Below are 23,926 nucleotides of genomic sequence, written 5' to 3' on the forward strand. Positions count from 1 at the left end.
CTTGGGTCCGCCAGCCTTTCCATTTCCGCTCTGTCCCTGGTGCCCGGCGCGCACGTCGGCCTAAGAGGCGGGGCTTGTGCGTTTATGCGCGTCTTCGCGCGCGATGCACGCTGGGTATTGTAGTGCTGGGCTGGCAGACGACCTCGGAAGCCGCCGCGTGGCGCGGGGGAGAGGAGGACTGCGTTTCCCAGGGTGCCCTGCGCCGGGCGGCCTTTACCACAGCAGGAGGAGGAGGAGGAGGAGGGGTGGTACGAGGAAGGCGAGCAGCAGCCGTTGAAGGCGGCTTGGCTGAGGTAGCTCAGGTAAGTCGTGCGGCCTTCCAGCGACTCACCTGGGCAGGTGAGCCTGCCCCGCCCCGTCGACCGTTACTCTTCGGCGGCCGCGGGTGGAAAGAGGTGCCGGGGCTCACGCCTGGAGTTCCTCAAAGGGGGGCGCGGGGAAGCGCCTTCTGCGCATGCTCGGGTCCATTCAAGAGGGAAACACTTCGCACATGCTCAGAGGCCCCTCCTTGTCGACGTGAGAAGAGCTCTGCAGGATGAGGCCAGTGGCCCGTCTCTCGTTCCAGCCTCCTGTTCTCACGGTGGTCGACCCATAGCTGTCAACTTTCAGATTTGAAAATAAGGGATCAGCAGCCTCGCCTGTCCTGGGGAGCCTCGAAAATAAGGGATCAGCAGCCTCGCCTGTCCTGGGGACAGTCTACAGCACGGGTGTCAAACACAAGGTCCGCGGGCCGAATCCGGCCCGGCAGACCTCGTCATGTGGCCCGTGTAGCCGCCGCCGGCCGCCAGCCTTCACCTTTTATTCTCGCTTTTTTTTGTTGTTTACACAAGAAAGCCGCCTCTTCAGCGCATGCGCAGCAGCCTACAAGCCAGAGAACGTCTGCCCTCTAGCGGCGCCGGCCGTTCTACACAGGAAACCTCCACTTTACATGCATTCGGGAAACCTCCACTTGTTTTTATATTGAGCGCATATTGAGTCCTATAGATACAACCGGCCCTTTGAGGGTGACCAAACTGCTGATGCGGCCCCCGATGAATTTGAGTTTGACACCCCTGGTCTACAGGATATTTATCCAGGATAGCAGTGGTAAACGGCGCCGGAATAAGGGAATTTCCCGCAAAAAAAGGGAAGGTTGACAGCTATGGGTCGGCCAGATGCCCATTATGGGGAACCAGCAAGCAGGTACTCAGAAGCATGGAGGCAGAGAGCATCATGGCTAGCAGCCTTCAACAACCCCCTCCTCCATGGATTTATCTAATCATCTTTAAAAGCCGTCCAGTTTGGTAGCCAGCCCTGCCCCCTGTGGCAGTGAGTTCCACAGTTTAACTTGTTTGTCGTTTAGTCGTGTCCGACTCTTCATGACCCCATGGACCAGAGAATGCCAGGCTCTCCTGTCTTCCACTGCCTCCCGCAGTTTGGTCAAACTCATGTTGGTAGCTTCAAGAACACTGTCCAACCATCTTGTCCTCTGTCGTCCCCTTCTCCTTGTGCCCTCCATCTTTCCCAGCATCAGGGTCTTTTCCAGGGAGTCTTCTCTTCTCACCTCATGAGGTGGCCAAAGTATTGGAGTCTCAGCTTCAGGATCTGTCCTTCCAGTGAGCACTCAGGGCTGATTTCCTTCAGAATGGAGAGGTTTGATCTTCTTGCAGTCCATGGGACTCAAGAGTCTCCTCCAGCTTACAAGTAAACATGTAATTTAATTCTGGACTGGTGAGATGTTGGCAGAAAAACAGGCTAGCACCATCTGCAAGCCTTAGCCAAGTTACCGTATTTTTCGCTCAATAAGACGCACCAGACCATAAGACGCACCTAGTTTTTGGAGGAGGAAAACAAGAAAAAAATATTCTGAATCCCAGAAGCCAGAACAGCAAGAGGGATCACTGCGCAGCAAAAGCAGCGATCCCTCTCACTGTTCTGGCTTCTGGGATAGCTGCACAGCCTGCATTCACTCCATAAGACGCGCACACATTTCCCCTTACTTTTTAGGAGGGAAAAAGTAAGTCTTATAGAGCAAAAAATACGGTACACTTTTCTACAGAAAACTAAACTCTTCTGAAGCTGCATAATTCAGGAGTTCCTTTTGCCAATTAATTGAAAACCTGATAAAACACAGGCAGATATGGCTTCTTAAGAGGCTGTGGTCAAAGCCTCATGAAAATTGATAAGGGATAAGCCCATCTTTCAGTTTCATCCACCCAGTAACTCAACTCATCCTCCAGGGAAAGTCTTCAAGTCTTCAAAGTCCTCACAGACTCATGACATAATTCTATAATAAATAAACGGCAGCTATGTAGAAGAGTTAATTGCTTTTATAAATGCTTCCACATTGATACGGGGTCTTCCCTTAGAACAAAGCCCTTTTGAATCCTCATGGGGAATTCCTGAGGGAATATTTGTCTGTCTGTTTGTTTGTTGGACTGTGGCCTTCTGAGGAGTATTGCCCTTGGAAATGCCCCCTGACCCTTTCAGGACTTGTGGGGAGAAAGAAAAAGAGTCTAAAGAGAGTCTTCTCTTCTCATGAGGTGGCCAAAGTTTTGGAGCCTCAGCTTCACGATCTGTCCTTCCAGTGAGCAGTCAGGGCTGATTTCCTTCAGAATGGATCTTCTTGCAGTCCATGGGCCTCTCAAGAGTCTCCTCCAGCACCAGAATTCAAAAGCATCAATTCTTTGGCCATCAGCCTTCTTTATGGACCAGCTCTCACTTCCATACATCACTAAGTTTAACTTTAGTGAAGTGCTTTAAAAAATCTGTCCTGAACCTTCCTACACTCTGCTTCCCTGGATGCCTGCGAGTTTGAGTGTCACAAGAGAGGGGAGCAAACCTTTTTTTCCTCTGTCTGCTGTGACCATGCCATGCATAGTTTTATAAGCTTCTATCCTGTTGCCTCTTGCTCATCTTTCTAAGCTGAAAAGCCCGAAACCTTTCTTCATAGGTTAGTTGCTCCATCCCCTTGATCATTTTGGCAGTCCTTTTCTGGTTCTTTTCCAACCTTACAATAGCCTTTCTGAGCTTAGGAGGGACAAAACTGTACACAGTACTCCAATTAAGTCTGCACTATAAATTTGTATAACAACATTATGATATTGGCAGTCTTATTTTCAGTTCTTTTCCTTTTCCTAGCATGGAATTTGCCTTTTTCATGACCACTGCACATTGGGTCAACATCTTTATGTATATCACACAAGTACAAGTATGTAAAAAGTGTAAATTCCTCTGTTCCCCACTTTGTTGCTTCACATATTTGTTACAATGCCATGATTTTTTTAAATATGTCACCATTTATTCAAAGATCACAGAGCGTCCGTTCTAAAAAGTGTATATGAGAGAGAGAGAGTCCTGCCCCAAGGAGCTTACAGTCTTAAAATGTATTGCAGGGATGATAAAGAGGAAAGATGGGGGTAGATGGTCATGCAGAATTCAGTTCATCTTGTGGTGCTGGAAAACAAACACTGGGTCTGAGTCCTGCATCAAGTTAAGTTCTGGTTGAGCTTAGAGGAGCTGACCAGGGGTGGGATGCTTAAATATGCCTTGGACCTAGAGGGAGAAAATCCAATTAGCGTTGTCAATAATAAATCAACATCAAAAAAACAAAGATCATGGCCACTGGTCCCATCACCTCCTGGCAAATAGAAGGGGAAGAAATGGAGGCAGTGAGAGACTTTACTTTCTTGGGCTCCATGATCACTGCAGATGGTGACAGCAGCCATGAAATTAAAAGACGCCTGCTTCTTGGGAGAAGGGCAATGACAGGCAGCATCTTGAGAAGTAGAGACATCACCTTGCCAACAAAGGTCTGTATAGTTAAAGCCATGGTTTTCCCAGTAGTGATGTATGGAAGTGAGAGCTGGACCATAAAGAAGGCTGATCGCCGAAGAATGGATGCTTTTGAATTCTGGTGCTGGAGGAGACTCTTGAGAGGCCCATGGACTGCAAGAAGATCAAACCTATCCATTCTGAAGGAAATCAGCCCTGAGTGCTCCCTGGAAAGACAGATCCTAGAGCTGAGGCTCCGATCCTTTGGCCACCTCATGAGAAGAGAAGACTCCCTGGAAAAGACCCTGATGTTGGGAAAGATGGAGGGCACAAGGAGAAGGGGACGACAGAGGACAAGATGGTTGGACAGTGTTCTCGAAGCTACCAGCATGAGTTTGACCAAACTGCGGGAGGCAGTGGAACACAGGAGTGCCTGGCGTGTTCTGGTCCATGAGGTCACGAAGAGTCGGACTCGACTAAAGGACTAAACAACAACAACATAATAAATCATTTAAATTAACTGACAAATTATTTACATGATTGAAAATTCAGCCAGTGTGGTGTAGTGGTTAAGAGCGGTAGTTTCCTAATCTGGGGAACCGGGTTTGCGTCTCGGCTCCTCCACACGCAGCTGCTGGGTGACCTTGGGCAAGTCACACTTCTCTGAAGTCTCTCAGCCCCACTCACCTCACAGAGTGTTTGTTGTGGGGGAGGAAGGGAAAGGAGAATGTTAGCCACTTTGAGACTCCTTAGGGTAGTGATAAAGCGGGATATCAAGTCCAAACTCTTCTTCATCTTTTGTGTATGTAATTAAATACAAATTCTTGCAAAGCAAATCTAGGAATGCATGTACTCTTTTCACTAGATGCTAAACATAGTTACATGTAAGAAAGAGACCACAGGCTTATCTGCCTTGGTTCAGAAGGCTGATGTTATCTTTTTCAAATAGGCTATATATATTCATGGGGAAACTGCACCACCTGCAGCTGGTTCTTTTTTCATTGTGTTTTTATTTTCTAGCCGACACTGTGGTTTTGAAACATCCTCCTACCTACACCACAAGAACGTTGGTGTTGTACTCAGATGAGGCTTACTGTAGCTGAGGGTTAAAATGGCGTGACGTTGGTGCGCTCCCTGCAGGGCTGGTTGCCTTCCTTCCAGCAGGCAGGTAGCAGCTGACATGACTGCAGTCTGCATGATTGGCCCCTGCTCACACCAGTGAACATGTTTCCCCAAGGTGCAGAAAAGTCGTTCTTATGTTGTTTGGGCTACATGCATAGGGCCACAAGTCACGCCCTTCCGAGATGGGTCAGGAACATAATGTGCTTGTAGGGGGAGGACACATTTCTAGCAATCTAATATTTGATATTTTTGCTTGTAGGGTCAGGATGTATACGCTGCTATCCGGGCTTTACAAGTATATGTTCCGAAGGGATGAATACTGCATCTTGATCCTCGGACTGGACAATGCTGGTAAAACGGTGTGTTCCAATGCTTGTTTGGTGGAGGAGGAAAGAGAACCCTCTCCTCTTCCTCACTACCTTGTCTGGTTTCACGTATCATGTAGTAATTTCCAAGGTGCTAGGTAAGATGAGTTAATCCCGAATTCTAATTTTAGGAGGATAAATCCTTCAGGAAAACAGCACACAATTAGCATCATAAGGTCAGCTGTCCAACCCCTCCTGCCCCAGCTTTTCATTGGTTTGAGTTTCTAGTAATTTTCTTGCATAATAATATTTTTGTTGCAAGCAGATATAAAATTAAGGGTCTCAGTCGTCTTGGGTTTTGGTGGGTAAAAGTTTGCTCAGAATTCCTGTAGCAAAGGAATCCAGTGTTCCAAGAAGGCAAGAAAGATCTACTGAACACTCTGCAGTGGAAGGCAGGGGAAAATTTCTTGAACTTGGGTTGAGTCTGTTATGCCTGATTTTGGGTGATTGCCCCCCATCCACCCACTGCAGTCCCATCCAACATGGCCCATGATGTTTTGTAGGTTTCACTAACCCACTGAAGAGGGGTTTTTTTGGGGGGGGGTGCAGGGAGAAATAAGGGGAAATGAAAGATCCATTACATGAACTTGCTTTCTGCTCATACAGTGTTGGAGTAAAAAAAAGGTGTCTAAGGACTGCCAAACTCTGGCCTGGTTTGAAGTGGAAAGGGCTTCGTGCAAGCTCTGGGAGAGGAAGTTGTGGCTGCCTTGCTCCTTGGTCGTTCTGCCGTGCACTGAGCTCAGTCATGGGTTGGCTTAGCATGGCATTTGAATCTGGGCTCATGGTTTACAGACAAACCATGGCTTAGCTCAGTGAAGCAGCAGAATGATGGTCAGGGTGGGTTGTGAGACTGCACACCTCTGTCTTACTAATGCTTTATTCTGTCCCCGTGTTCTTGGTTATGGACCCCTGCCACAATTTTCCCAGTTTAAATGTTAAACTTCATAATATTCCATAAAAAGGAAATTCTTATTTCAGTGGAGATTATGTAAGTTTGCTAATTTGGTCACAGAATTTTTGGTTGTTGGCTAGCAGCAGCTAGATTTGATTGATTGATTGATTGCAGAGCTATAAATCTTGGAATTCCAGTTTTACAATAAAGTTTTCCTATGTCCCAGAAAGCACTTAGTTTAACGACCTGCTTTCCTTCTTCCTCCCTGCTTCCGTTTTTTTCCAGACCTTCCTTGAACAGACTAAAACAAGATTTAACAGGAACTACAAAGGAATGAGTTTATCCAAAATCACAACTACTGTGGGCTTGAACAGTAAGTGAATCTAGTTTGGCTAAGTGAAAATAAGGTTTAAGATGATAAGAGTTTACCTTGACGGGGTGGGGAACTATTTAGAAAAGTTTAAAAAGGGAGTTTGAGCAGCTGCTTGAAGTATCCAAGGCCATGATATATGCATTCTGAAGATAACAGTGCTTCTCTTAAGATTCCAGGGGGAAAAGAACACAGCTGTCCATTCACAGAGTTTTCTCTCTAGCCTATCCGATTTAATTAATGACTCTGCACTTTAACAAATTTTTTTTCATTGTGGGCACTGTCAACTCTCCCTCACTGCTTTCCCCCTATTCCTGCTTCAGGTTTCAAGTGTTTTTCATTGGCTTTGGAGCAGTGGTTTTCAAAACCTCTCTTCCTAAGGAAATAAACCAAACTTCTATCTCCCATGCATCTTGTGGAGGATTCTGGGTAGTTTTCTAGTGGTGGCTCTTGACAAACATCACCTCTGGGGGACTTTAGGATTTCTCTTTGTACAAAAAAGAGGCCCATTTTGGGTTATTGTCTGTCTTCTAGTTGGCACTATAGATGTGGGCAAAGCCAGGCTAATGTTCTGGGATCTTGGAGGACAAGAGGAGCTTCAATCTCTCTGGGATAAGGTAGGGATGACGGCTGTGTGTTCAGAAATGCCTTGCCATCTTAATAATGGTCCCTTTGAAATTTGTAGCAAGAGAGCTCCCCGGTTAATTGCGCTTCCCAGTCAGTGTGGGCAGCACACAAGGAGTTGGATCCAGACGAAGTTCATTGAACTTGATCCTCAGCGAAACCCAATAGGACAAGTTAATCACGACTTGACTTTTGATTTAATGGGGAATGAAGATCCACAAAGTCCGGATTCAACCCAAAGTGTATTGGGACCATCAGACAAGACTCATGCAAGGATATAGACTATGCAAATGAAATGTCTTTTCTGTGCCATCCCACTAATTTCTTTGTAATAGTGTGGGTTTCTGGGAGTTGAGGAGTCTTTCATCCTAGTATTTATGTGAGCTTCAATGGTACAAATTTTCCAGTGTTGCCTAGTGGCTAGGGTGTTGGACTAGCACTGGGGAAGCCTGGGTTCATATCTTCACCTAGCCATTGGCTAGTCACGACCTGTCAGCCTAACCTACCTGACTGAGTTACTTGTGAGGATATCCCACACTGAGTTCAGGAAGGGAAAAGGCTGGATATAAATGAAGTCACTGTGTAATTGTAGCATGGAATCAGAGCCTAGTTAAGTTAAGAGCTTTGCAAGAACAATAAATAGCTTTTATCCAGGCTATCAAGTATTGAAAATGTAGTGTTGCTTTTTTTCTAATAAAAGTAAAGTTTTACTGTCCCCATGGTTTTGTTTTAATGACCCAGGAGAGCTTTATGTTTTTGCTCTGAAAGCAGTCAATAGCCTTATTGATGTCCACTGGTATGTATGTATGTATGTATGTATGCATGTACTTATTTATATTTTTGTTTAACAAACTGTATAGATAGACTGTTTAATCCTGGGAATTTAACATCTGCTTGTTATGTGCATCTAGTTTTCTTTCTGTGACCAATTTATAGCTACATACTTTGTTGCACTCTTTTGCATAGCTGCCAACGTTTCCCTTTTTTTAAGGGAAATTCCCTTATTCCGAATAGGATTCCTCGCAAGAAAAGGGAAAAGTTGACAGCAATGCTTTTGGCATATGTCTCTGGGGCATTAGTGCACACCTTTGGCTTCTGCTTATAGCGCAGAGCATTCTGAAAGGACTGTGTGCTTGCTAGTTTGCAGGGAGTTAATTGTGCAGGCAACTGTCAGCGGCAAGCAGCTGGGCAGGATTAGGGTTTAGTTTCTTCTGACCCTGCAGTCCCATGAAATAGATGAGGAGAACAACTTGGTTTAGCTCCTATTTTGTATTTTCAGTATTATGCAGAGTCCCACGGCGTCATCTACATTATCGACTCCACCGATGAAGAAAGGCTTTCGGAATCAAAACGAGCTTTCGGTGAGCATGCGGGGAGTTTTCCTGGAATTGGTCTGTGTAGGGTGGGAGGGGCTTAAAACTGCTTGAAACAAGCAGAGTGTATTCCTGCGACTTCGCCAACCGCAAAGCAAAAGTTGAAGCCCCCAATTAAGTCCAGAGATGTCCAAGCAAAGATATGTGTTCTTCCTCTCCTTGCAGCATAACGTCATTTTAAAGGTCAGTGCAGCTAGCTGGTTACATGGTTGGCCTTTTCAACATAGCTTTCCAAATAATACACTATCATTTATTTATTTATTTAAGAAATCTGTATATATTGCCATTCATCAAAAGGTCACTGGCACTTTACAATACACATAATAAATTACAATTAAACACAGACTGTAATATTTGTACAATACGAAAACCTAAAGCAGTAATATAAATAAAATTCAGAGGGTGGAATTCAGCTAGCAAGCTCCGCCACCCCACACAAGGACTTCTGTGTTGCAACAGGGCTTTCTCCCTCGCACATGCTTCCCAAAATTGGCTCTTGGGGTGGGAAAACACCTAGAGCAGCATGTGGGAGAAGGAGAAGGCAGATTGTTCCGTGAGGCAAGCAGAAATACTTGTGCTGATGGACCAGTCTGCTTGGCGCTACGTGGACTTCTTCCCAGCAGCAGTCAACCCGACAATAAATTCCACAACTTACCCCCTGTAAAAAAAAGACAGTCTAATAACTTCAGTTATTATCTAATCATTTCTGATGAGTTATTATCTATCTAGTTGTTATCTAGTTATTATCTACTCATTTCTGATAAAACGGAATACTTGTTTAACAGCTGTTTTATAAAAAATAGCAAGGGGGGGGGGAGAGAATCTGCAGCAGGATAGCTAAAGAGCCGAAACAGCGTGCAAACTCCCAGAGTTGCTAGTTTTCCTGGAACCCCTCGTTTAACTTTTTTACTCCAGATGTTCCCCTCGGCTGTGCATAGGCTACAGTTTAGTTGCGGACAATTGGATCAAAAGTGTGATATGAATGTGTAGGGGAATATCTAGGTTCCCTTACTGGAGGCCAATAATAGCAAGGCAATGAATCAATAAGCATTTGTTTGCACGTGCAGGGTGGGCAATCCCAGTGCAGAAGTCACTGCGAAGGGTTCAAATGTAATACAAGTATAGATATAGCAGTGTAAAATAATCAAACACACTCTTTAAGAACACAGTCTTAAAGCATCATTTCAGGAACACTAACCAATTAGCAGCTTGTACCTTTTTATATGCACATTTACTTCCCTTTGTTGCTACCCTATTTTACACAATCAGCCATTTTCATTGAAGCTTCTAAAGCATGATTGGTTGCATTCTCCTATCTTCTGATGTCTGCAAATGTTTTCTTATCTCTAACATAGCTTGATTGCTCCCTTTCAACCCTTTCAAATATGGCCTTGTTTTCTTTCCACCTAGCAGTTTCTCTTCAATACAGTTTAACTAAACGATTTAACTATTTCAGTCCCTACAAATGTCCTCTTGCCACTGAGTCCTCAGTGCAAAAGTGTTTTCATTCTGACATACACAGGATCTCTGTTAATGGCCTGTTCCAGAGAGGAGCTTGTAGTCATTTTATTCCTCCCTGGTCTTCTTTTACTCCCATACTTTGCTGAGCTAAGCCAAGGTTTGGCTTAACTTGCCATCCAAATGAATGTTTGTGGTTAAGCTGTCCTCCTTGACTGTGGCCAAGCTGTGGCCAAGGATATAACCCAGTTCTCTTCTCCCTTTCATCTTCCTCACAGAGAAGATGGTAACTAGTGAAGTCCTGGAAGGTGTTCCATTGTTGGTTCTGGCAAACAAGCAAGACGTGGAGGTGAGATCATCATTGGTTTCAAAATCCTTCCCAGTTAGTGGTGTTTTAAATTTCTAATTAGTATTTCAGGACTACTTTTCTGTTGCCCTCTAAAGTAGCTAGCAAAGTTGAGCACAGCTAAAATATGAAAGCAACAATAAGGGGGAAGAGAATGGCATAAGAATTCAGCAGCAAAAAATCTATAAAATGGAACAGAAACTAGGTCCCGCTTTCCATCCGGATACATATGTCTTTTCACTGATACATAATTGGTAATCTCAGCCTGTCCCTCTCTGGCTGCTTCTGTGACTTTCTAGTTACCAGACATAGTTGCTGTGAGCTACACATTTCAGTAGCCTCCAGGAAATGCGACCTGAAAATTTTCTCTCCTTCCCTGTGCATTCTGTATAAACTGGCTGTTGGATGTTTGTAGTGGTCTTATGTCAGGTGACCTCAAACCAGGAGAGGTGGTCTGGGGTGCAAAAAAAAACCAACAACAATGTATTTTCTTGGAGGGGAGCTATCCTGCTCTGTCTTGCTCTTCCCATTGCCTCCAGAAAGTAGGGCCAAATACAGCTTTTTCTGTTTCCTTCCATGGGAAGAGTTGGTGTCTTGGGATTGTATGTGTTTGCCTGACAAGTGTGTTTTTGGTGACATAGGTATCAGTTTAAAAGGTAAAGGGACCCCTGACTATTAGGTCCGGTCGTGGCCGACTCTGGGGTTGTGGCACTCATCTCGCTTTATTGACCGAGGGAGCCGGCGTACAGCTTCCAGGTCATGTGGCCAGCATGACTAAGCCGCTTCTGGCAAACCAGAGCAGCGCACAGAAACGCCGTTTACCTTCCCGCCGGAGCGGTACCTATTTATCTACTTGCACTTTGATGTGCTTTCGAGCTTCTAGGTTGGCAGGAGCAGGGACCGAGCAACGAGAGCTCACCCCGTTGTGGGGATTTGAACCGCCGACCTTCTGATCAGCAAGTCCTAGGCTCTGTGGTTTAACCCAAAGGGCCACCCGCGTCCCCTAGGTATCAGTTTACTGCCCCATAACACAGGAAGCCAGCCCTCCAGTGGTGAGCATAAAAGCAGGTGCATTCAGAGCAAAGTCTCTGGGAGGGAGAAACTGCTGCACTCCAGTGTTTCTGGATCTGCACTCTAATCCCTGACCCTGAAGCTCAAATCTATCCCAAAGCTGATCTTTCTTCAGTTCTGGCTGAAGTGAACGAATATGCAAGAAAAGAAGCATTGCATGCTAGGGGCAAGATATGTCATACTCTTTGATGCCCTGGCTGTGGTATCCAGTGTACTAGGAATTCTGATGTAGCCTGTCTTCCCTCCCCATGGCTGTGCTGGTTGGGGCTGATGGGAGTTGTAGTTCACAATATCTGGAAGGCACGGGTTGGGGGAAGACTGGCACTGTAGCTTTCATTAATCCGAACAGCTCCAGTGTCCCCATGCTGTCCTCTAGGGGGAGCCAGTCACTCATTGAAAACGGGATAGACCCTACAGTACTGTTAAGGTCTGCACCTTGAATGTCCTCTCTGACTCTGTGAACATGCGCACACATAATTTGTGCCGGCGGATGCGCACACTAATCCAGCCGAGACTCTCACTTCATGCACTTGATGGTTTGCGTTCCACAAGAGCTTATGCCAAATAAACACGTCACCCAATTTAATGTGGCAACTAAAGGTCTTCAGAGTTACGCTGCGGAAACCTTTATGCATACAGAAGTAAAAATGTGCACATTGGAAGCTCCGGGATGAAATGCATCTATCATCGAAACAAGGAACAGCAGTCTCCTTATTCACCGTAGCTCAAAGATTCTCAGCAGCTTTGGCAGACAGAGCGAACCTTTTTTGGAATTTCCTCTCAGAAGGGTGGTGGCGGATTACTGACGTACATACAAAGGAAACGCTACGTTTCTGGCACCATTTTTTCCTGGCATTCCGCTTTCCCAATTCCTTTTGTCTAAAGGTTGTAGCTTGACTCAGTGGCAGTACTAGGTGGGTCCTGCCCAAAGAAGGTGCTTTGAGCAGTCTGGAATGTGGAAGCGAAAATTAAACGAAGAACTGGGTCATGCTTATGAATTCTTTTGTGCTTGCGTCAGATGTTCCACTCTGGTTTACGTTACGCACGCTTCTGTAAAGAATTGGCGAAAGTGTTGCAATGAGTGCCTACGAGGGATGAATTCCGGCATCTGTGGAATGTGCCAGACTAGCGTGTGCCCTCACACCACAAAGAGACTTGCACAGAGCACTTTAGAGCGATCTCTGTTTCCTGTGGGGTGCCAGCCAAATTGCTAAGCCTGATGGGGGACTAAGGGTGGGCTTTAGCACATGGGTGCACGGCTAAAGGAAATTCAACCGCATCCCTCCAAGCTTAAAAGTCTGCCGTTGCTAGGGCCTGCTCTAGAGTGCCTCACCCCCTTGCAATGAGTGCTTCGTCTGGAAAAAAACCTTAACAAAGCAGGGAGAAAGAGGCTTGTTTTGGTTTTCACTAGAGGAACATTTGAAACAAAAAACTATCCATCACAATCCATTGAACTTGATTCTGGGCTGCGCAGGTAGATCCAGGCTTGATTACACCTGAAAACACTTGGGCAAAGTTTCTCTTTACTTTGAGGAGGTTCAGTTTGGAAACTCTCCTTTTGTCTCTAGCCATTCTGTTTGCTGGAACTGTTTCAGTCCCCCGCTGTCCTTTTGGGTGGCGGCGGCGGCTGCCCTCTCATCAGATCATCTAATGTCCAAATGCAGCAGCAGTGCCTGGTTGCAGCAGAACTTGTGCCAAAGTTTTATACGTTATTCCAGGATTCCAGTTGGCTGGTCAGATGCTTCATGAAGTTGAGAGCAGCGCTGTGTAGCTTTCCTTGGGTTGCATCCAGCAAAGCCGTCCCATTGGCACGAGGACTTCTGCCTGTGCAATGGGATTGTTTTCTACCTGTTCCACTCCTGCCCCTCAAAAGGATCTGCTCCAGAGAGTTGGGGAACCTCTATGTCAGGCGCTGGTGTGGTTGCTCGAAAGCAAACAGGCAAGATTCCAACCTGTCTTTTCCAAGCTTTATTATCTGTACAAACTATTTTACAGTGCAGAGCGTCGCAAGTCCATGTCTGCTCAGTCGCTAGCAGAATCTGGGAGTGGGCAGTCCTTATACCTTCCCCAGCATACCAGTCGTGTGACCCCCATCCTTCTCCTCCCCTCTCTGCGCGTAAACCTACTTCGCAAAGTGGGCGTTGGCAAAGGGGGACTTGCCTCCCCTCCACTTTGCTCAGGCTCTGTGTTGAGGCTCTCCCTAGCATCTTCTGATCCCTGCGCCCCTTCCCCACTGGAGGCGGGGCTTCCCTCCTCGCCAGAGGAAGAACTGCTTCGCAAGATCTTCGGAGACTCCCAATAATAATAATAATAATAATAATAATAATAATAATAATTTATTATTTGTACCCTGCCCATCTGGCTGGGTTTCCCCAGCCACTCTGGGCGGCTTCCACAAAGACCAAAAATACACTAAGATGTCACACATTAAAAACTTGCCTGAACAGGGCTCCACAGTGGGGATGGAGACGCTCCTTCAGGTCTACTGGGCCGAGGCCATTTAGGGCTTTAAAGGTCAGCACCAACACTTTGAATTGTGCTCGGAAACGTACTGGGAGCCAATGTAGGTCTTTCAAGACCGGTGTTATGTGGTCTCGGCAGCCATCCCCAGTCACCAGTCTAGCTGCCGCATTCTGGATTAGTTGTAGTTTCCGGGTCACCTTCAAAGGTAGCCCCACATAGAGTGCATTGCAGTAGTCCAAGCGGGAGATAACTAGAGCATGCACCACTCTGGCGAGACAGTCCACAGGCAGGTAGGGTCTCAGCCTCCGTACCAGGTGGAGTTGGTAGACAGCTGCCCTGGATACAGAATTGACCTGCGCCTCCATGGACAGCTGTGAGTCCAAAATGACTCCCAGGCTGCGCACCTGGTCCTTCAGGGGCACAGTTACCCCATTCAGGACCAGGGAGTCCTCCACACCAACCCGCCCTCTGTCCCCCCAAAATAGTACTTCTGTCTTGCCAGGATTCAACCTCAATGCATTAGCCACCATCCATCCTCCAACCGCCTCCAGGCACTCACACAGGACCTTCACCGCCTTCACTGGTTCTGATGTGAAAGAGAGGTAGAGCTGGGTATCATCTGCATATTGATGGACACCCAGCCCAAACCCCCTGATGATCTCTCCCAGTGGCTTCATATAGATGTAACACAACTGCCCTTCCACCTCTCACCTCTGAGCTGATGGCAGTTCCCTGACACTCCAGAACAGACTGAGGGCAGCTTATAGAGGAGAAATCCTTGAACTAATGTGACATCTTGGTTGGATTCAGTCCCTTTAAAAAATAACAATGGTGTCCATTGCTAGCCAAGGCAAGAATTCTAGCTGCTTGCTCTCCATGCCCAGGAGGCCTTTTCTTGCTGCTTCTGCTGCAGGGATCTCCACACAGGAACACATTTGCCAGGGACCAAGGTTAGCAACCCATGACTCTCACCTTGTTTGCTATAGGAACTAAGGTGGGCTTTCCCCCCAACCTGGCGACGTCCTGATGTTTTGGACAACAACTCCCACCAGCCCCAGTGAATTGTCCAAAAAACCAAGAGCGTGCGAAGCTGAGGAAGACAGGGTGAAATAGTGGGGTTTTTTTTACATATTGAGGTTGATGTTAACTGAAGAATTGACCTGCTGCATCCTTAACAAAGCAACTTTTCTTAAACAAAAAAAAAGCCAGTTGTATTTTTTAAAGAGGCGTCTTCCTTTATTTCTTCCTTGTTTTCGTGTTTTGGAAAGAAATTAAGAAAAATCTACCGTAGCCCTGACAGTGCTTTTCCAGGATGGGAGCCAAAAACAACAAAAGAACGAGGAATAAACGAATGAAATCATAAGCTGTGTTCGTCTAGAAGAAATTCTCAGTGAGCAATAAGTTGATTTTATTAGGATTAAACAAAATAGTGCTGAGTAATAGTGAGCAACTTCCTCTGAATTCTTTTTCCTATTGGTGTTTTGCTGGGGGAGGGAGAATAAAAAATAAAAAGATCGTCCCTGTTCTTGGATGATGTGGCACTTAATCTCCAACCGCTAGGCAGTGCTTTGATTGACTTCTTTTATAAACACAGCATCATCCAAAATTTATGTCTGGCTTTGCTTATACTTCTGTTGCTGGCCTCAAAAGGAGAACCCATGTGCTTCACTTAAGGCTGGAGACAGATCTGGCTAACAACTGAGGTTTATATTATTATTTTAATGGGGGGGGGTGTTTATCCTACCCTTCACTAAAAAAAGCAGGACAGGTCCCAGCAAACATATTAATAAAATTAATCCAACACATCCAGGTCAGAGTCAGGTTAAAGCGTAGCCATGCATTTCTCCAACTTTCACAAACTTGACTTTTGAAAGCAAACTGATCTTCAGAAGACCTGGGCAGGAAGCTTCAGCAGTAGCTTATTCTAGCACCAACATGGGGTTCTGTCTTCAGCATTATCCATATAGCACTAGGCCATAAGGACCTCCCTGGCAGATCTCAATTTGTGAGCAGGACAGCATCCTCCCTTCAGATAATTCGGTCCCAAGTCATTTAGGGCCATATAGAGAAAACATTGAACTGGGCTCAGTAATGAGTTGGCAAACAGTGCAGATCTTTGAAGGGTGGTCTTCAAAAATTGGTGTCAGCCATTCATTCATTCATCTCAGGATCCTTGGTGTAGCCTGGTATCAACAGCATTTAGAGACTATTTCGATTAGAATGCATCTTGAGACCTAGTATTAATGCAAGCTATTAATGATAATTAATTAATTAATGCAAGTATTAATGACTTCGACATCCAGCATATAACACAGTTGCCTAATGTTATTCATCACAATTTCCCCATTTCACAATAATGATTAATTAGCTCAGGCATCAAACCTGCCGAATGCGTCAGATTAAAAATACTTGACCGGTATTTGACTTTTCAGTTGAGCAGATTGTTTTTTACTGGTCAGATGCCCAATTTCTCATTTCCTCGTGACTCCCAGGCCACTCCATCCCTATCCATTTATAGCTGACAACCTTCAACTTGCCATTACTTGGGAGTTTGCTGAGGCTCTGAAAGCCATAGCTTAGTGGTGTAGCATCTGTGTTGCATCATCATCAAAAGGCAGCTCCCTCTGTTCCTAGGGCCCCAGACCCCCCCGAGACAGTGTCTTTTGATGTCAGGAGCTGGAGTGAGGCGTGGGTCAGCAATAAAATGATAAAAGCTCCCAATGTCAATCAAGTTAAATCTTTATTCCAGGAAACAAAAGAGTGCAGGCCTGGTGAGCACAGCAACCCTTCACAGTAGGTCTTGCCCGAATGAGGCAGTTGCGAGGACTGGAGGTCTGTATCTTCCCCCTGCTCCCTAAGACTCCCCCCCATCCCAGGTCCTTCCCTAGCAATCTCAGCTCTTTCATCTAGTCCCTCATTGCTCTGCCCTCTTCATTCCTCTATTTGTTCTGGGAGATTGGGGGGGGGGGAGGAGCTGGTCGCATGGAAGGGGGAGATTCCCTGGATTCTTCATCATCCAATCTCATCTCTATCTCCTGGCCTCCTCTGGGTCTAGACCAGGGGTCAGCAAACTTTTTCAGCAGGAGGCCAGTCCACTGTCCCTCAGACCTTGTGGGAGGCCGGACTATATTTTGGAGAGAAAAAAAATGAATGAATTCCTATGCCCCACAAATAACCCAGAGATTCGTTTTGAATAAAAGCACACATTCTGCTCAGGTAAAAACACCAAGCAGACCCCACAAATAACCCAGAGATGCATTTTGAATAAAAGGACACATTCTACTCATGCAAAAACACGCTGATTCTTGGACCATCCACGGGCTGGATTTAAAAGACGATTGGGCCGGATCCGGCCCCAAGGCCTTAGTTTGCCTACCCATGGTCTAGAGCAGCCTTTCTCAACCTGTGGGTCCCCAGATGTTGTTGAGCTACAACTCCCATCACCCCTAGCTAGCAAGGCCAGAGCTCAGGGATGATGGGAGTTGTAGTCCAACAACATCCGGGGACCCACAGGTTGAGAATTGCTGGTCTAGAGACTACCCTCTGGCACAGCCGCCTCCTGTTCACTAAACCCTATTACCTTTTCAGCTTCTGACACTTTCTCCTCCCAGTCTGCTCCCTCTTCTGCCTTTGACCCCTCAATGTCGTCCCACCACCACCAACCCCCTGGCTCTGAGCCTTCTTCCCTTGGGGGTTCCCCAGCTGCTGCCTCCCACCATTCCCCTTCGTCCAGCCGGTCCATAACAATTGACCAGCCTACTCCTCTGTAACAGTTGCTTTGGGGAGTGCCAGGACCTCCTCTGAAGACAATTCCTCCAGGCAGTTAAGGATGCTGTAAATGATGTGCTAATCTCCTTTGGAAGGTTCCGCCTGCTATCTTGGTTCAAAATGGTGTCTCATGGAAGCAAAACATAGACCCAGACCTGCTCCTCGATCTCAGTGTCTGTATCGTGCAAAGTTTGCTGACAATATATGAAGAGTTGTCTGAATGTATAGAGAACGGGGACAAACAATTTTCCGAGCTAAAGAGATTTAGTGCTGTTGAGTCCAGAAACCCTCAGGCACACAGCTGTGTTAATGGATCTGCCTGGGAAAGGTTTCCTAAGGATTGTGCAATATCTAATATGCAGCAGGCTGGTTCTTTTACAGGGACACCTTTGTGCTCTTGTGTACTTATTGTTATAACGTCATGCTGCGCCATTAGCTAAGTGGGGCCGGTTCCCATCCCTTTGTCCTTAGATGACCTGGGCGCTTTTACGGGAAGGAATGTTTTAGACTTGAGTTCCAAGCATTCTGTGTCAACCCCCCCAGCACACAAACACTGCAAAGACGATATCTGCAAGACCACACACAGACTTAAGAGACGGACGCAGGAGCCTATCCGGTCTCCTTTGACATTCAGAGTTCTGGTTCCGACTTTTTGAAAAAGCCAAGCTGTTTAGTATCCATATACCTACAGGACTGCCTTTGCCTGCATGAACCTGTTTACGTGGAGGTCCTGCCCTGTATTCTGCAGTTATTGAGTGCACTGCTGGTTGAGTACTCTGCCAGGGAGGTGCCCCCCAGACTTCAGAAGATCTGTCTGAGTCCACCATCTCCGCACCTTTTTAATGGAAAACAACATTGTTCCATAAAATCTGGCAATGGCCGTGGCCTTAGAAGGCTTTAAAAAGGAATTGGATAGACTCGTGGAGAAAGTGAAGCACACCAGTGGCTGCTACTCGTGATGGCAGTGTTATGTAGTGGTTAGAGTGCGGGACTAGGACCTGGGAGACTAGAATTCAAATCCCCACTCAACCATGAAGCTCACTGAGGGATCAGCCAATGTATTTCATCCTGAGCTACCTCACAGGGTTGCGGTGAGGATAAAATGGGGAGGGAGAGAAGTATGCAGGTGGGGCAAAAATGCAGTTAATTAACTAATTCTGTGGATCCAGAGGCAGCATGAGTAAAGCTGTACTGTAGCCCATAGCAGTTTATGCCACAATAAATGGATTGGCTCCTAGCTGATCTTGGCGTATTACATTGTTTTGTTAATTATAGCATTTAGTTCAACATTTGCTACTAGCTCTGGGCACATGACATTTGCCTTTCCCCTTTGCAGCGAGGGCTGTTTGTGCTGCACTGAAGAAGGGGTCTCGTTTACCTCTGGAGCCAGACCCAAACCCCAGCTCTGGGCCCTCTCCACCCAAGCTGCCTCACCGAGTCGCAGCGAGATGGCTTAGGCTAGACCGAGAGTGTATATAAGGGAATGGCAAAAGTGCTTTGCATTTTCCATGAGCAATCAAAATCTCAGGGAAGTATCTCACCAAAACCCGTCTGCTGGGTTTTTGTCTTGGTTCCTGAGTCTCTTCCAAACACTGCTTTCTTCCACGAATGCATGACGCCTGCTATCTTCATTATGTTTATTACGTCGTCCTAATTGAATACCCAGGGGACTTAGCCATCTCTGTCCGAAGGCAGTTCACTGGAGGTCCTTCGGTACAAATCCCTCTCAGTAATTATTGCTTCATGGACCTCTTCCTGCTGTTTTGGAACTCTGGAATTTTCCTCAATGATGACATTGAACTTAAACACAAATGACTTAACTTAAATGGCCAAGCAGTAACGCAACTTTGCGCAGATGTGGACGATTCCTCCTCTTTATAATCCCAGCAATCTGACAACAACTGAGGAAGTTTCTTTTAAAACATCTTACTCGTATTTCCTTATCTATTGCTCAACCCTGGTACTATATGTTTGATTTACCACTTAAACGTAAATCCCTGTTTGTCTCCCAGCAGCTGTGGTTTAAGTGTGGGATGGAACAATTCAGACACATTTTTTAAAAGTAAACAAAAGAAAACATGATGCTTTTAATTACTAGTTTTTATCCCTTACCTGTTTTGAGTCTTATGTGTTCCGTTTATCCGCGTGTTTTATCTTGTGCTGGTCTATGACCGAAATAAAGTTTGACACTGATACCTGTAGTATCTCTGGCAACTTAACTATAGCCATCAAGAGCCTGCCCAAATAAAACACTGTGAGAATTGCTGTAAGAATGGCAGAAGTAACGTCTGTGCAGCATTTTGAAAACTTAACTTGGCGTTTGCACATATAGCTTAAAATCATCAGTTTTGTTTGGATACTTGTCGGAACATATGGACTGTGTCTGTTAAACTATACTTTGAACTCAGGGTCGATGGAACATTTTAATTGTTAAAGTCAGCTAACATTGTTTCGTTTCCCCCGTCTTATTTGCCTAAATAAAATGTGCATTAAAAATAAAAGTTGGCACGCACATCTGCAACGTCCACTGACAGGGTTCTGGGCTATTAGGAAACCTGAAAAAACAGAGTTTCCAGTTGCATGACGCTCTGACGCCACATGTGCATTTGTTTATAGATGTCCTTGTTTCTGCAGAGAATAGCCTTAATGACTAAAAAGGGCTTAGCGTTACATTGCTTCCTAAATATGAGCAGACTCACGCTTTGGCTAGGCTTCTGAGTAAAGTAGAGTTGCACAATTCTCTCTGCGGCTTGTGTCTGGCAGTGAGTCTGGCCTAGATGATTTTCAGGTCCTTAAAGTTTGGCTCAGCGCATAAGCTGATCCAATATATCTTGCCCTGGCTTCCAAGTCCAGGGAGACTCGCTGTAGGTGAGCGAAGGAGGTGCTTTGTAAAAGGACAAGCCTCTGACAGTAACTCCCTCATTTACTCCTGCAGAGCTGCCTGTCCATCCCTGACATCAAAACGGCTTTTAGCGACTGCATCAACAAAATCGGGAAGAGAGACTGCCTGACCCAAGCCTGCTCTGCTCTGACAGGGTAAGTAGACAAGGGCAGCCCATCAGTGCTCTGGTGCAAAGCAGCAACAAAAGAGGGTGCATGTGGATGCCGTCATAGGCTGGAGAAGTACGAAGACAGAATCCTTCCACTCTGTCATGGTATAGAGAGGAAATACCAGCCCTGGCCTGTGGTTGCACCGTCTACCCTTGAGGTTGAGGGGGAGGCCTGCTGCCAGATTGCCTTCTGACCGCACCAAAAGAGGTGGCTTACATGGGAGGCTGCCTCCTTGAGGCTGATGAGGCATAGCGGCTGACGCTGCATCTGATCTCAGCCACTAAATTCGCTAGCTGGCCCTTAAGATCGCCGAGCGACCTGTGTGAGCTGGCAAGGAGTGGCAGTGCTGAGCTACAACAACAGTCGGGAGGCAAACCCTGGCAAAGAACAAAGGAGTGATTAAACCAGGCTTATGAACAAGCTGACAAAAGTTGGAAGCCCACAGAAATACTGGCTAGCCCGTATTTGTGTGCCGGCTGCAGAGAAGGGGAAGCCAGCACTGACGCACCACCGGGGTGCCTTTGGCAAAGGGACAAAGGGTTCTGTCAGATGCTGTTGGTGGTTGCTCGTGAGTAAGCAGGCAGGACTCCGACCTGTCTTTTACAGGTTTTATTGGTACAAACTATTTACAGTGCAGAACCACAAAGTTCATGTCCATCTTAGTCACTTGCAGAATCCGGGAGTGGCCCCTTCCGGTTCCCCCCTTCCTCAGCATAAGAACTTAGACACCCTAAATCTCTGCCTCCCCTCCTTCCGTTTCACCCCTCTGCGCAGGCTGGGTGACGGAAACGGCTTGTGTGCCCCGTGGCCAGCCGGGCTAGGAGAGGCGCTTGGGCTCTCAGCAACATCTTTGAGCCCTCTCCTCGCTTGGCTGGCCCCTTCCCTCCACTGGAGGTGTAGCTTTCCTCACCGCTGGACGATGAGCTGCTCCTCAGAAGCATCGGAGGCTCTCTGTATCCCCCGGCCTCCCTTCCCTGTTCCGATGGCAGTCCCCTGACAGGTTCCATCTCCTTTGCCACCAGCCTGCTGTGTTTCTGTCCTAGTTGCGGAATATGAAACCTCCCTCCATGGCTCACAATGGAAACCTAGAGGGCTGGCAGAGAAGGAAGAGGGAAACCTGGGCTTCCCTCACCTATTCCTGCCCTGACCTGCCCTGACTTCCTGGCCAGCTGTGGCTACCCAGCAAGGTGACCTCAAATAAAAATGACCCAGCCTGTCTTATGCAACCTTTTAAGTTGCATGACCTGGAGCATCAAGAGCCCCTGTGTCATGTTATCCTAGTATTATTACCATTAGAATTTATATAGCGTGTTTGCTCTCAAAATGCACCCTTCTGCAGCATAGATGTAGACAGCAGGAGATGGGAAAGGGAAGGGGCTATGGGGAGACCCTAGACCCATGATTCCCAAATTGGGAGGTACCTGGGGGGTGTTCCTCTAGGGGAGTGCTGGAAGTGTAAATGACAACCAGACTTTGAAAAGCTGGTATCAAGTTTACCGGTTTTGTTAAATGAATAAAACTAAATAATTTTAATTGGATTTTGAATAAATGTGCAATGAGTTGTTACTGTATTGAATTTTAAAGTGTTGTCATCTTCCTTAGTGGGTCATGCAAACTGCTGTTCTGAATAATGCTTATTAATGGGGGGTGAGTTTATGGAACCAAGGGGGTGCTAGCATCAAAAGGTTTGGCCTCACTGCCCTAGAGGGTGATGGGAAGGATTTCTGAAGGCAGAAGGAACACTGCAAAGATGGGGGTGATAAGTGGTGGCCTTTTCTTTTTTTGTGTGTCCTCAGGAAAGGGGTGAACGAAGGGATTGAATGGATGGTGAAGTGCGTGGTGAGGAATATCCATCGCCCCCCCAGGCAGAAGGACATCACGTAAAGGACCACTGAGGAACTGAGCACTGGACACCTTTGTCCCGCACAGACTCACGGCTCTTTCTCTATCTTTCTCCCTCCCCACCCTCTCTCTCCCAACCCCAACCCCCAAAGAGATCTGGCCTGGGCTCAAGGCATGAATGTCCTCTTTTGGTGTCTCACAAGAGAACTCCTTGACAGGAGAAGTCACACCGAAGTCTTTACCCTGTGCTCTCTCCTGAGCTCTTAAGGGGTGTGACCATCATCAGCTGTGCTTGTGCACCTGCGCACTGTAAGAGTGCAGGCCTTGAGCTCCTTCTGTGTCGCTTTTAACCTGTGGAATTGACTGAAGGTCCTTGCAATGGCTAATCGGATGGAAATCGGTGTTTGGATTTGATTGGGAGGGGGAGGGCAGGGACTAACATCCCTATTTGCTGTTGGAAGTTGCCTTCCCAAATCCAGAATTGCATTGACGGGAGACCCAAGGGTGTTTGTAAGGCAAAGAGGGGTTTGGTGTGGGAGATGACGGTTCCTTTGTAACAACGAGAACATGTCACAAATCCTACGGTGGGACTGAGGCATCACTGGGGCTAACGGGGAGTTGTGGTCCACAATATCTGAAGGGCACCAGCTTGGCTGAAACTGCTGTATAGGGTCAAAATTGATTTTTTGGGGGTCTTATATTTCCAGTTTGTTTTGCTGATTGATCTGCAGCATTGCAGAGACCAAAAGCCAAAGCCTGCACTGTGATGTTGTGCTCCCACAGTGGTCTTTGCTAGAGGGAAGCTGCCTTCAGAAGACATTTTCTCTCTTGTCTCAGTCAAATGAAGAAAATTGTGGTTCTTCTGTATCTGGCTGGCACTGAGATGCTCTGTGTATTTCCCCGGGGGTCCAGGGAGACCATACAGGGATTGTTGTTTCAATAAAAGTTTCATATTCCTCTGTACGACTTTGCAGAATTCATGGCTCCCTCTCTCTGGCAGAGCTGCTCAAATATCCCTCCTTATGAATGAAAGTTGCTTGCCCAACCCTTTGCAGCTTCTGACTCCTGCTTTACCTAGATTATTCATTCATTTGTGATGCAAATGGCCTCTGAAACACCCTCTCTCTAGGGCGGCTTTTGCCAAGCTGGCTCGGCCTGATGGAAGCTTTAGTGCAGGGGTCGGCAGTCTAAGGCCCATGGACCACAAGCGGGCCACGGGGGTCGTTTAACCGGCCCACGAGCTGTCCCTGAACCGAGACACCCGCTTGGCGAGTCCCTGCACGCTGTGCTAAACCAGCACGGCGCGGGGACTCACTTTCGTGGCGTCAGAAATCGCGTCTGCGCAGACGCCGGAAATCACGTCTGTGCAGACGCAGACATCAGAAATCGCGGGCACGATCCAGCCCATGGAGGGATTGCCGCTGGAGT

The 23,926-nt window shown here is 46.7% G+C and overlaps 1 protein-coding gene across 3 annotated transcripts; it reads left to right on the plus strand.

The window, feature by feature from the left end:
• Positions 1-173: 173 nt before the first annotated feature.
• On the plus strand, positions 174-23,461 carry ARFRP1 (ADP ribosylation factor related protein 1). Of its 3 annotated transcripts, none has more exons than XM_053394564.1 (8): positions 174-302; positions 5,135-5,234; positions 6,418-6,505; positions 7,037-7,119; positions 8,406-8,487; positions 10,236-10,306; positions 20,541-20,641; positions 22,453-23,461. In XM_053394564.1, the coding sequence occupies exons 2-8, from the start codon at positions 5,142-5,144 to the stop codon at positions 22,538-22,540; spliced, it is 606 nt and encodes a 201-aa protein (XP_053250539.1). In that variant the 5' UTR covers positions 174-302; positions 5,135-5,141; the 3' UTR covers positions 22,541-23,461. The 3 variants fall into 3 exon arrangements, with proteins under 3 accessions (XP_053250539.1, XP_053250541.1, XP_053250540.1); XM_053394565.1 differs by lacking the exon at positions 174-302 and adding an exon at positions 561-580; XM_053394566.1 differs by lacking the exon at positions 22,453-23,461 and having other exon boundaries at positions 20,541-20,645.
• The last annotated feature ends 465 nt before the right edge of the window (positions 23,462-23,926 follow it).

The sequence above is a fragment of the Podarcis raffonei genome, chromosome 6 (genome assembly GCF_027172205.1).
Source record: "Podarcis raffonei isolate rPodRaf1 chromosome 6, rPodRaf1.pri, whole genome shotgun sequence".
Taxonomy (NCBI): domain Eukaryota; kingdom Metazoa; phylum Chordata; class Lepidosauria; order Squamata; family Lacertidae; genus Podarcis; species Podarcis raffonei.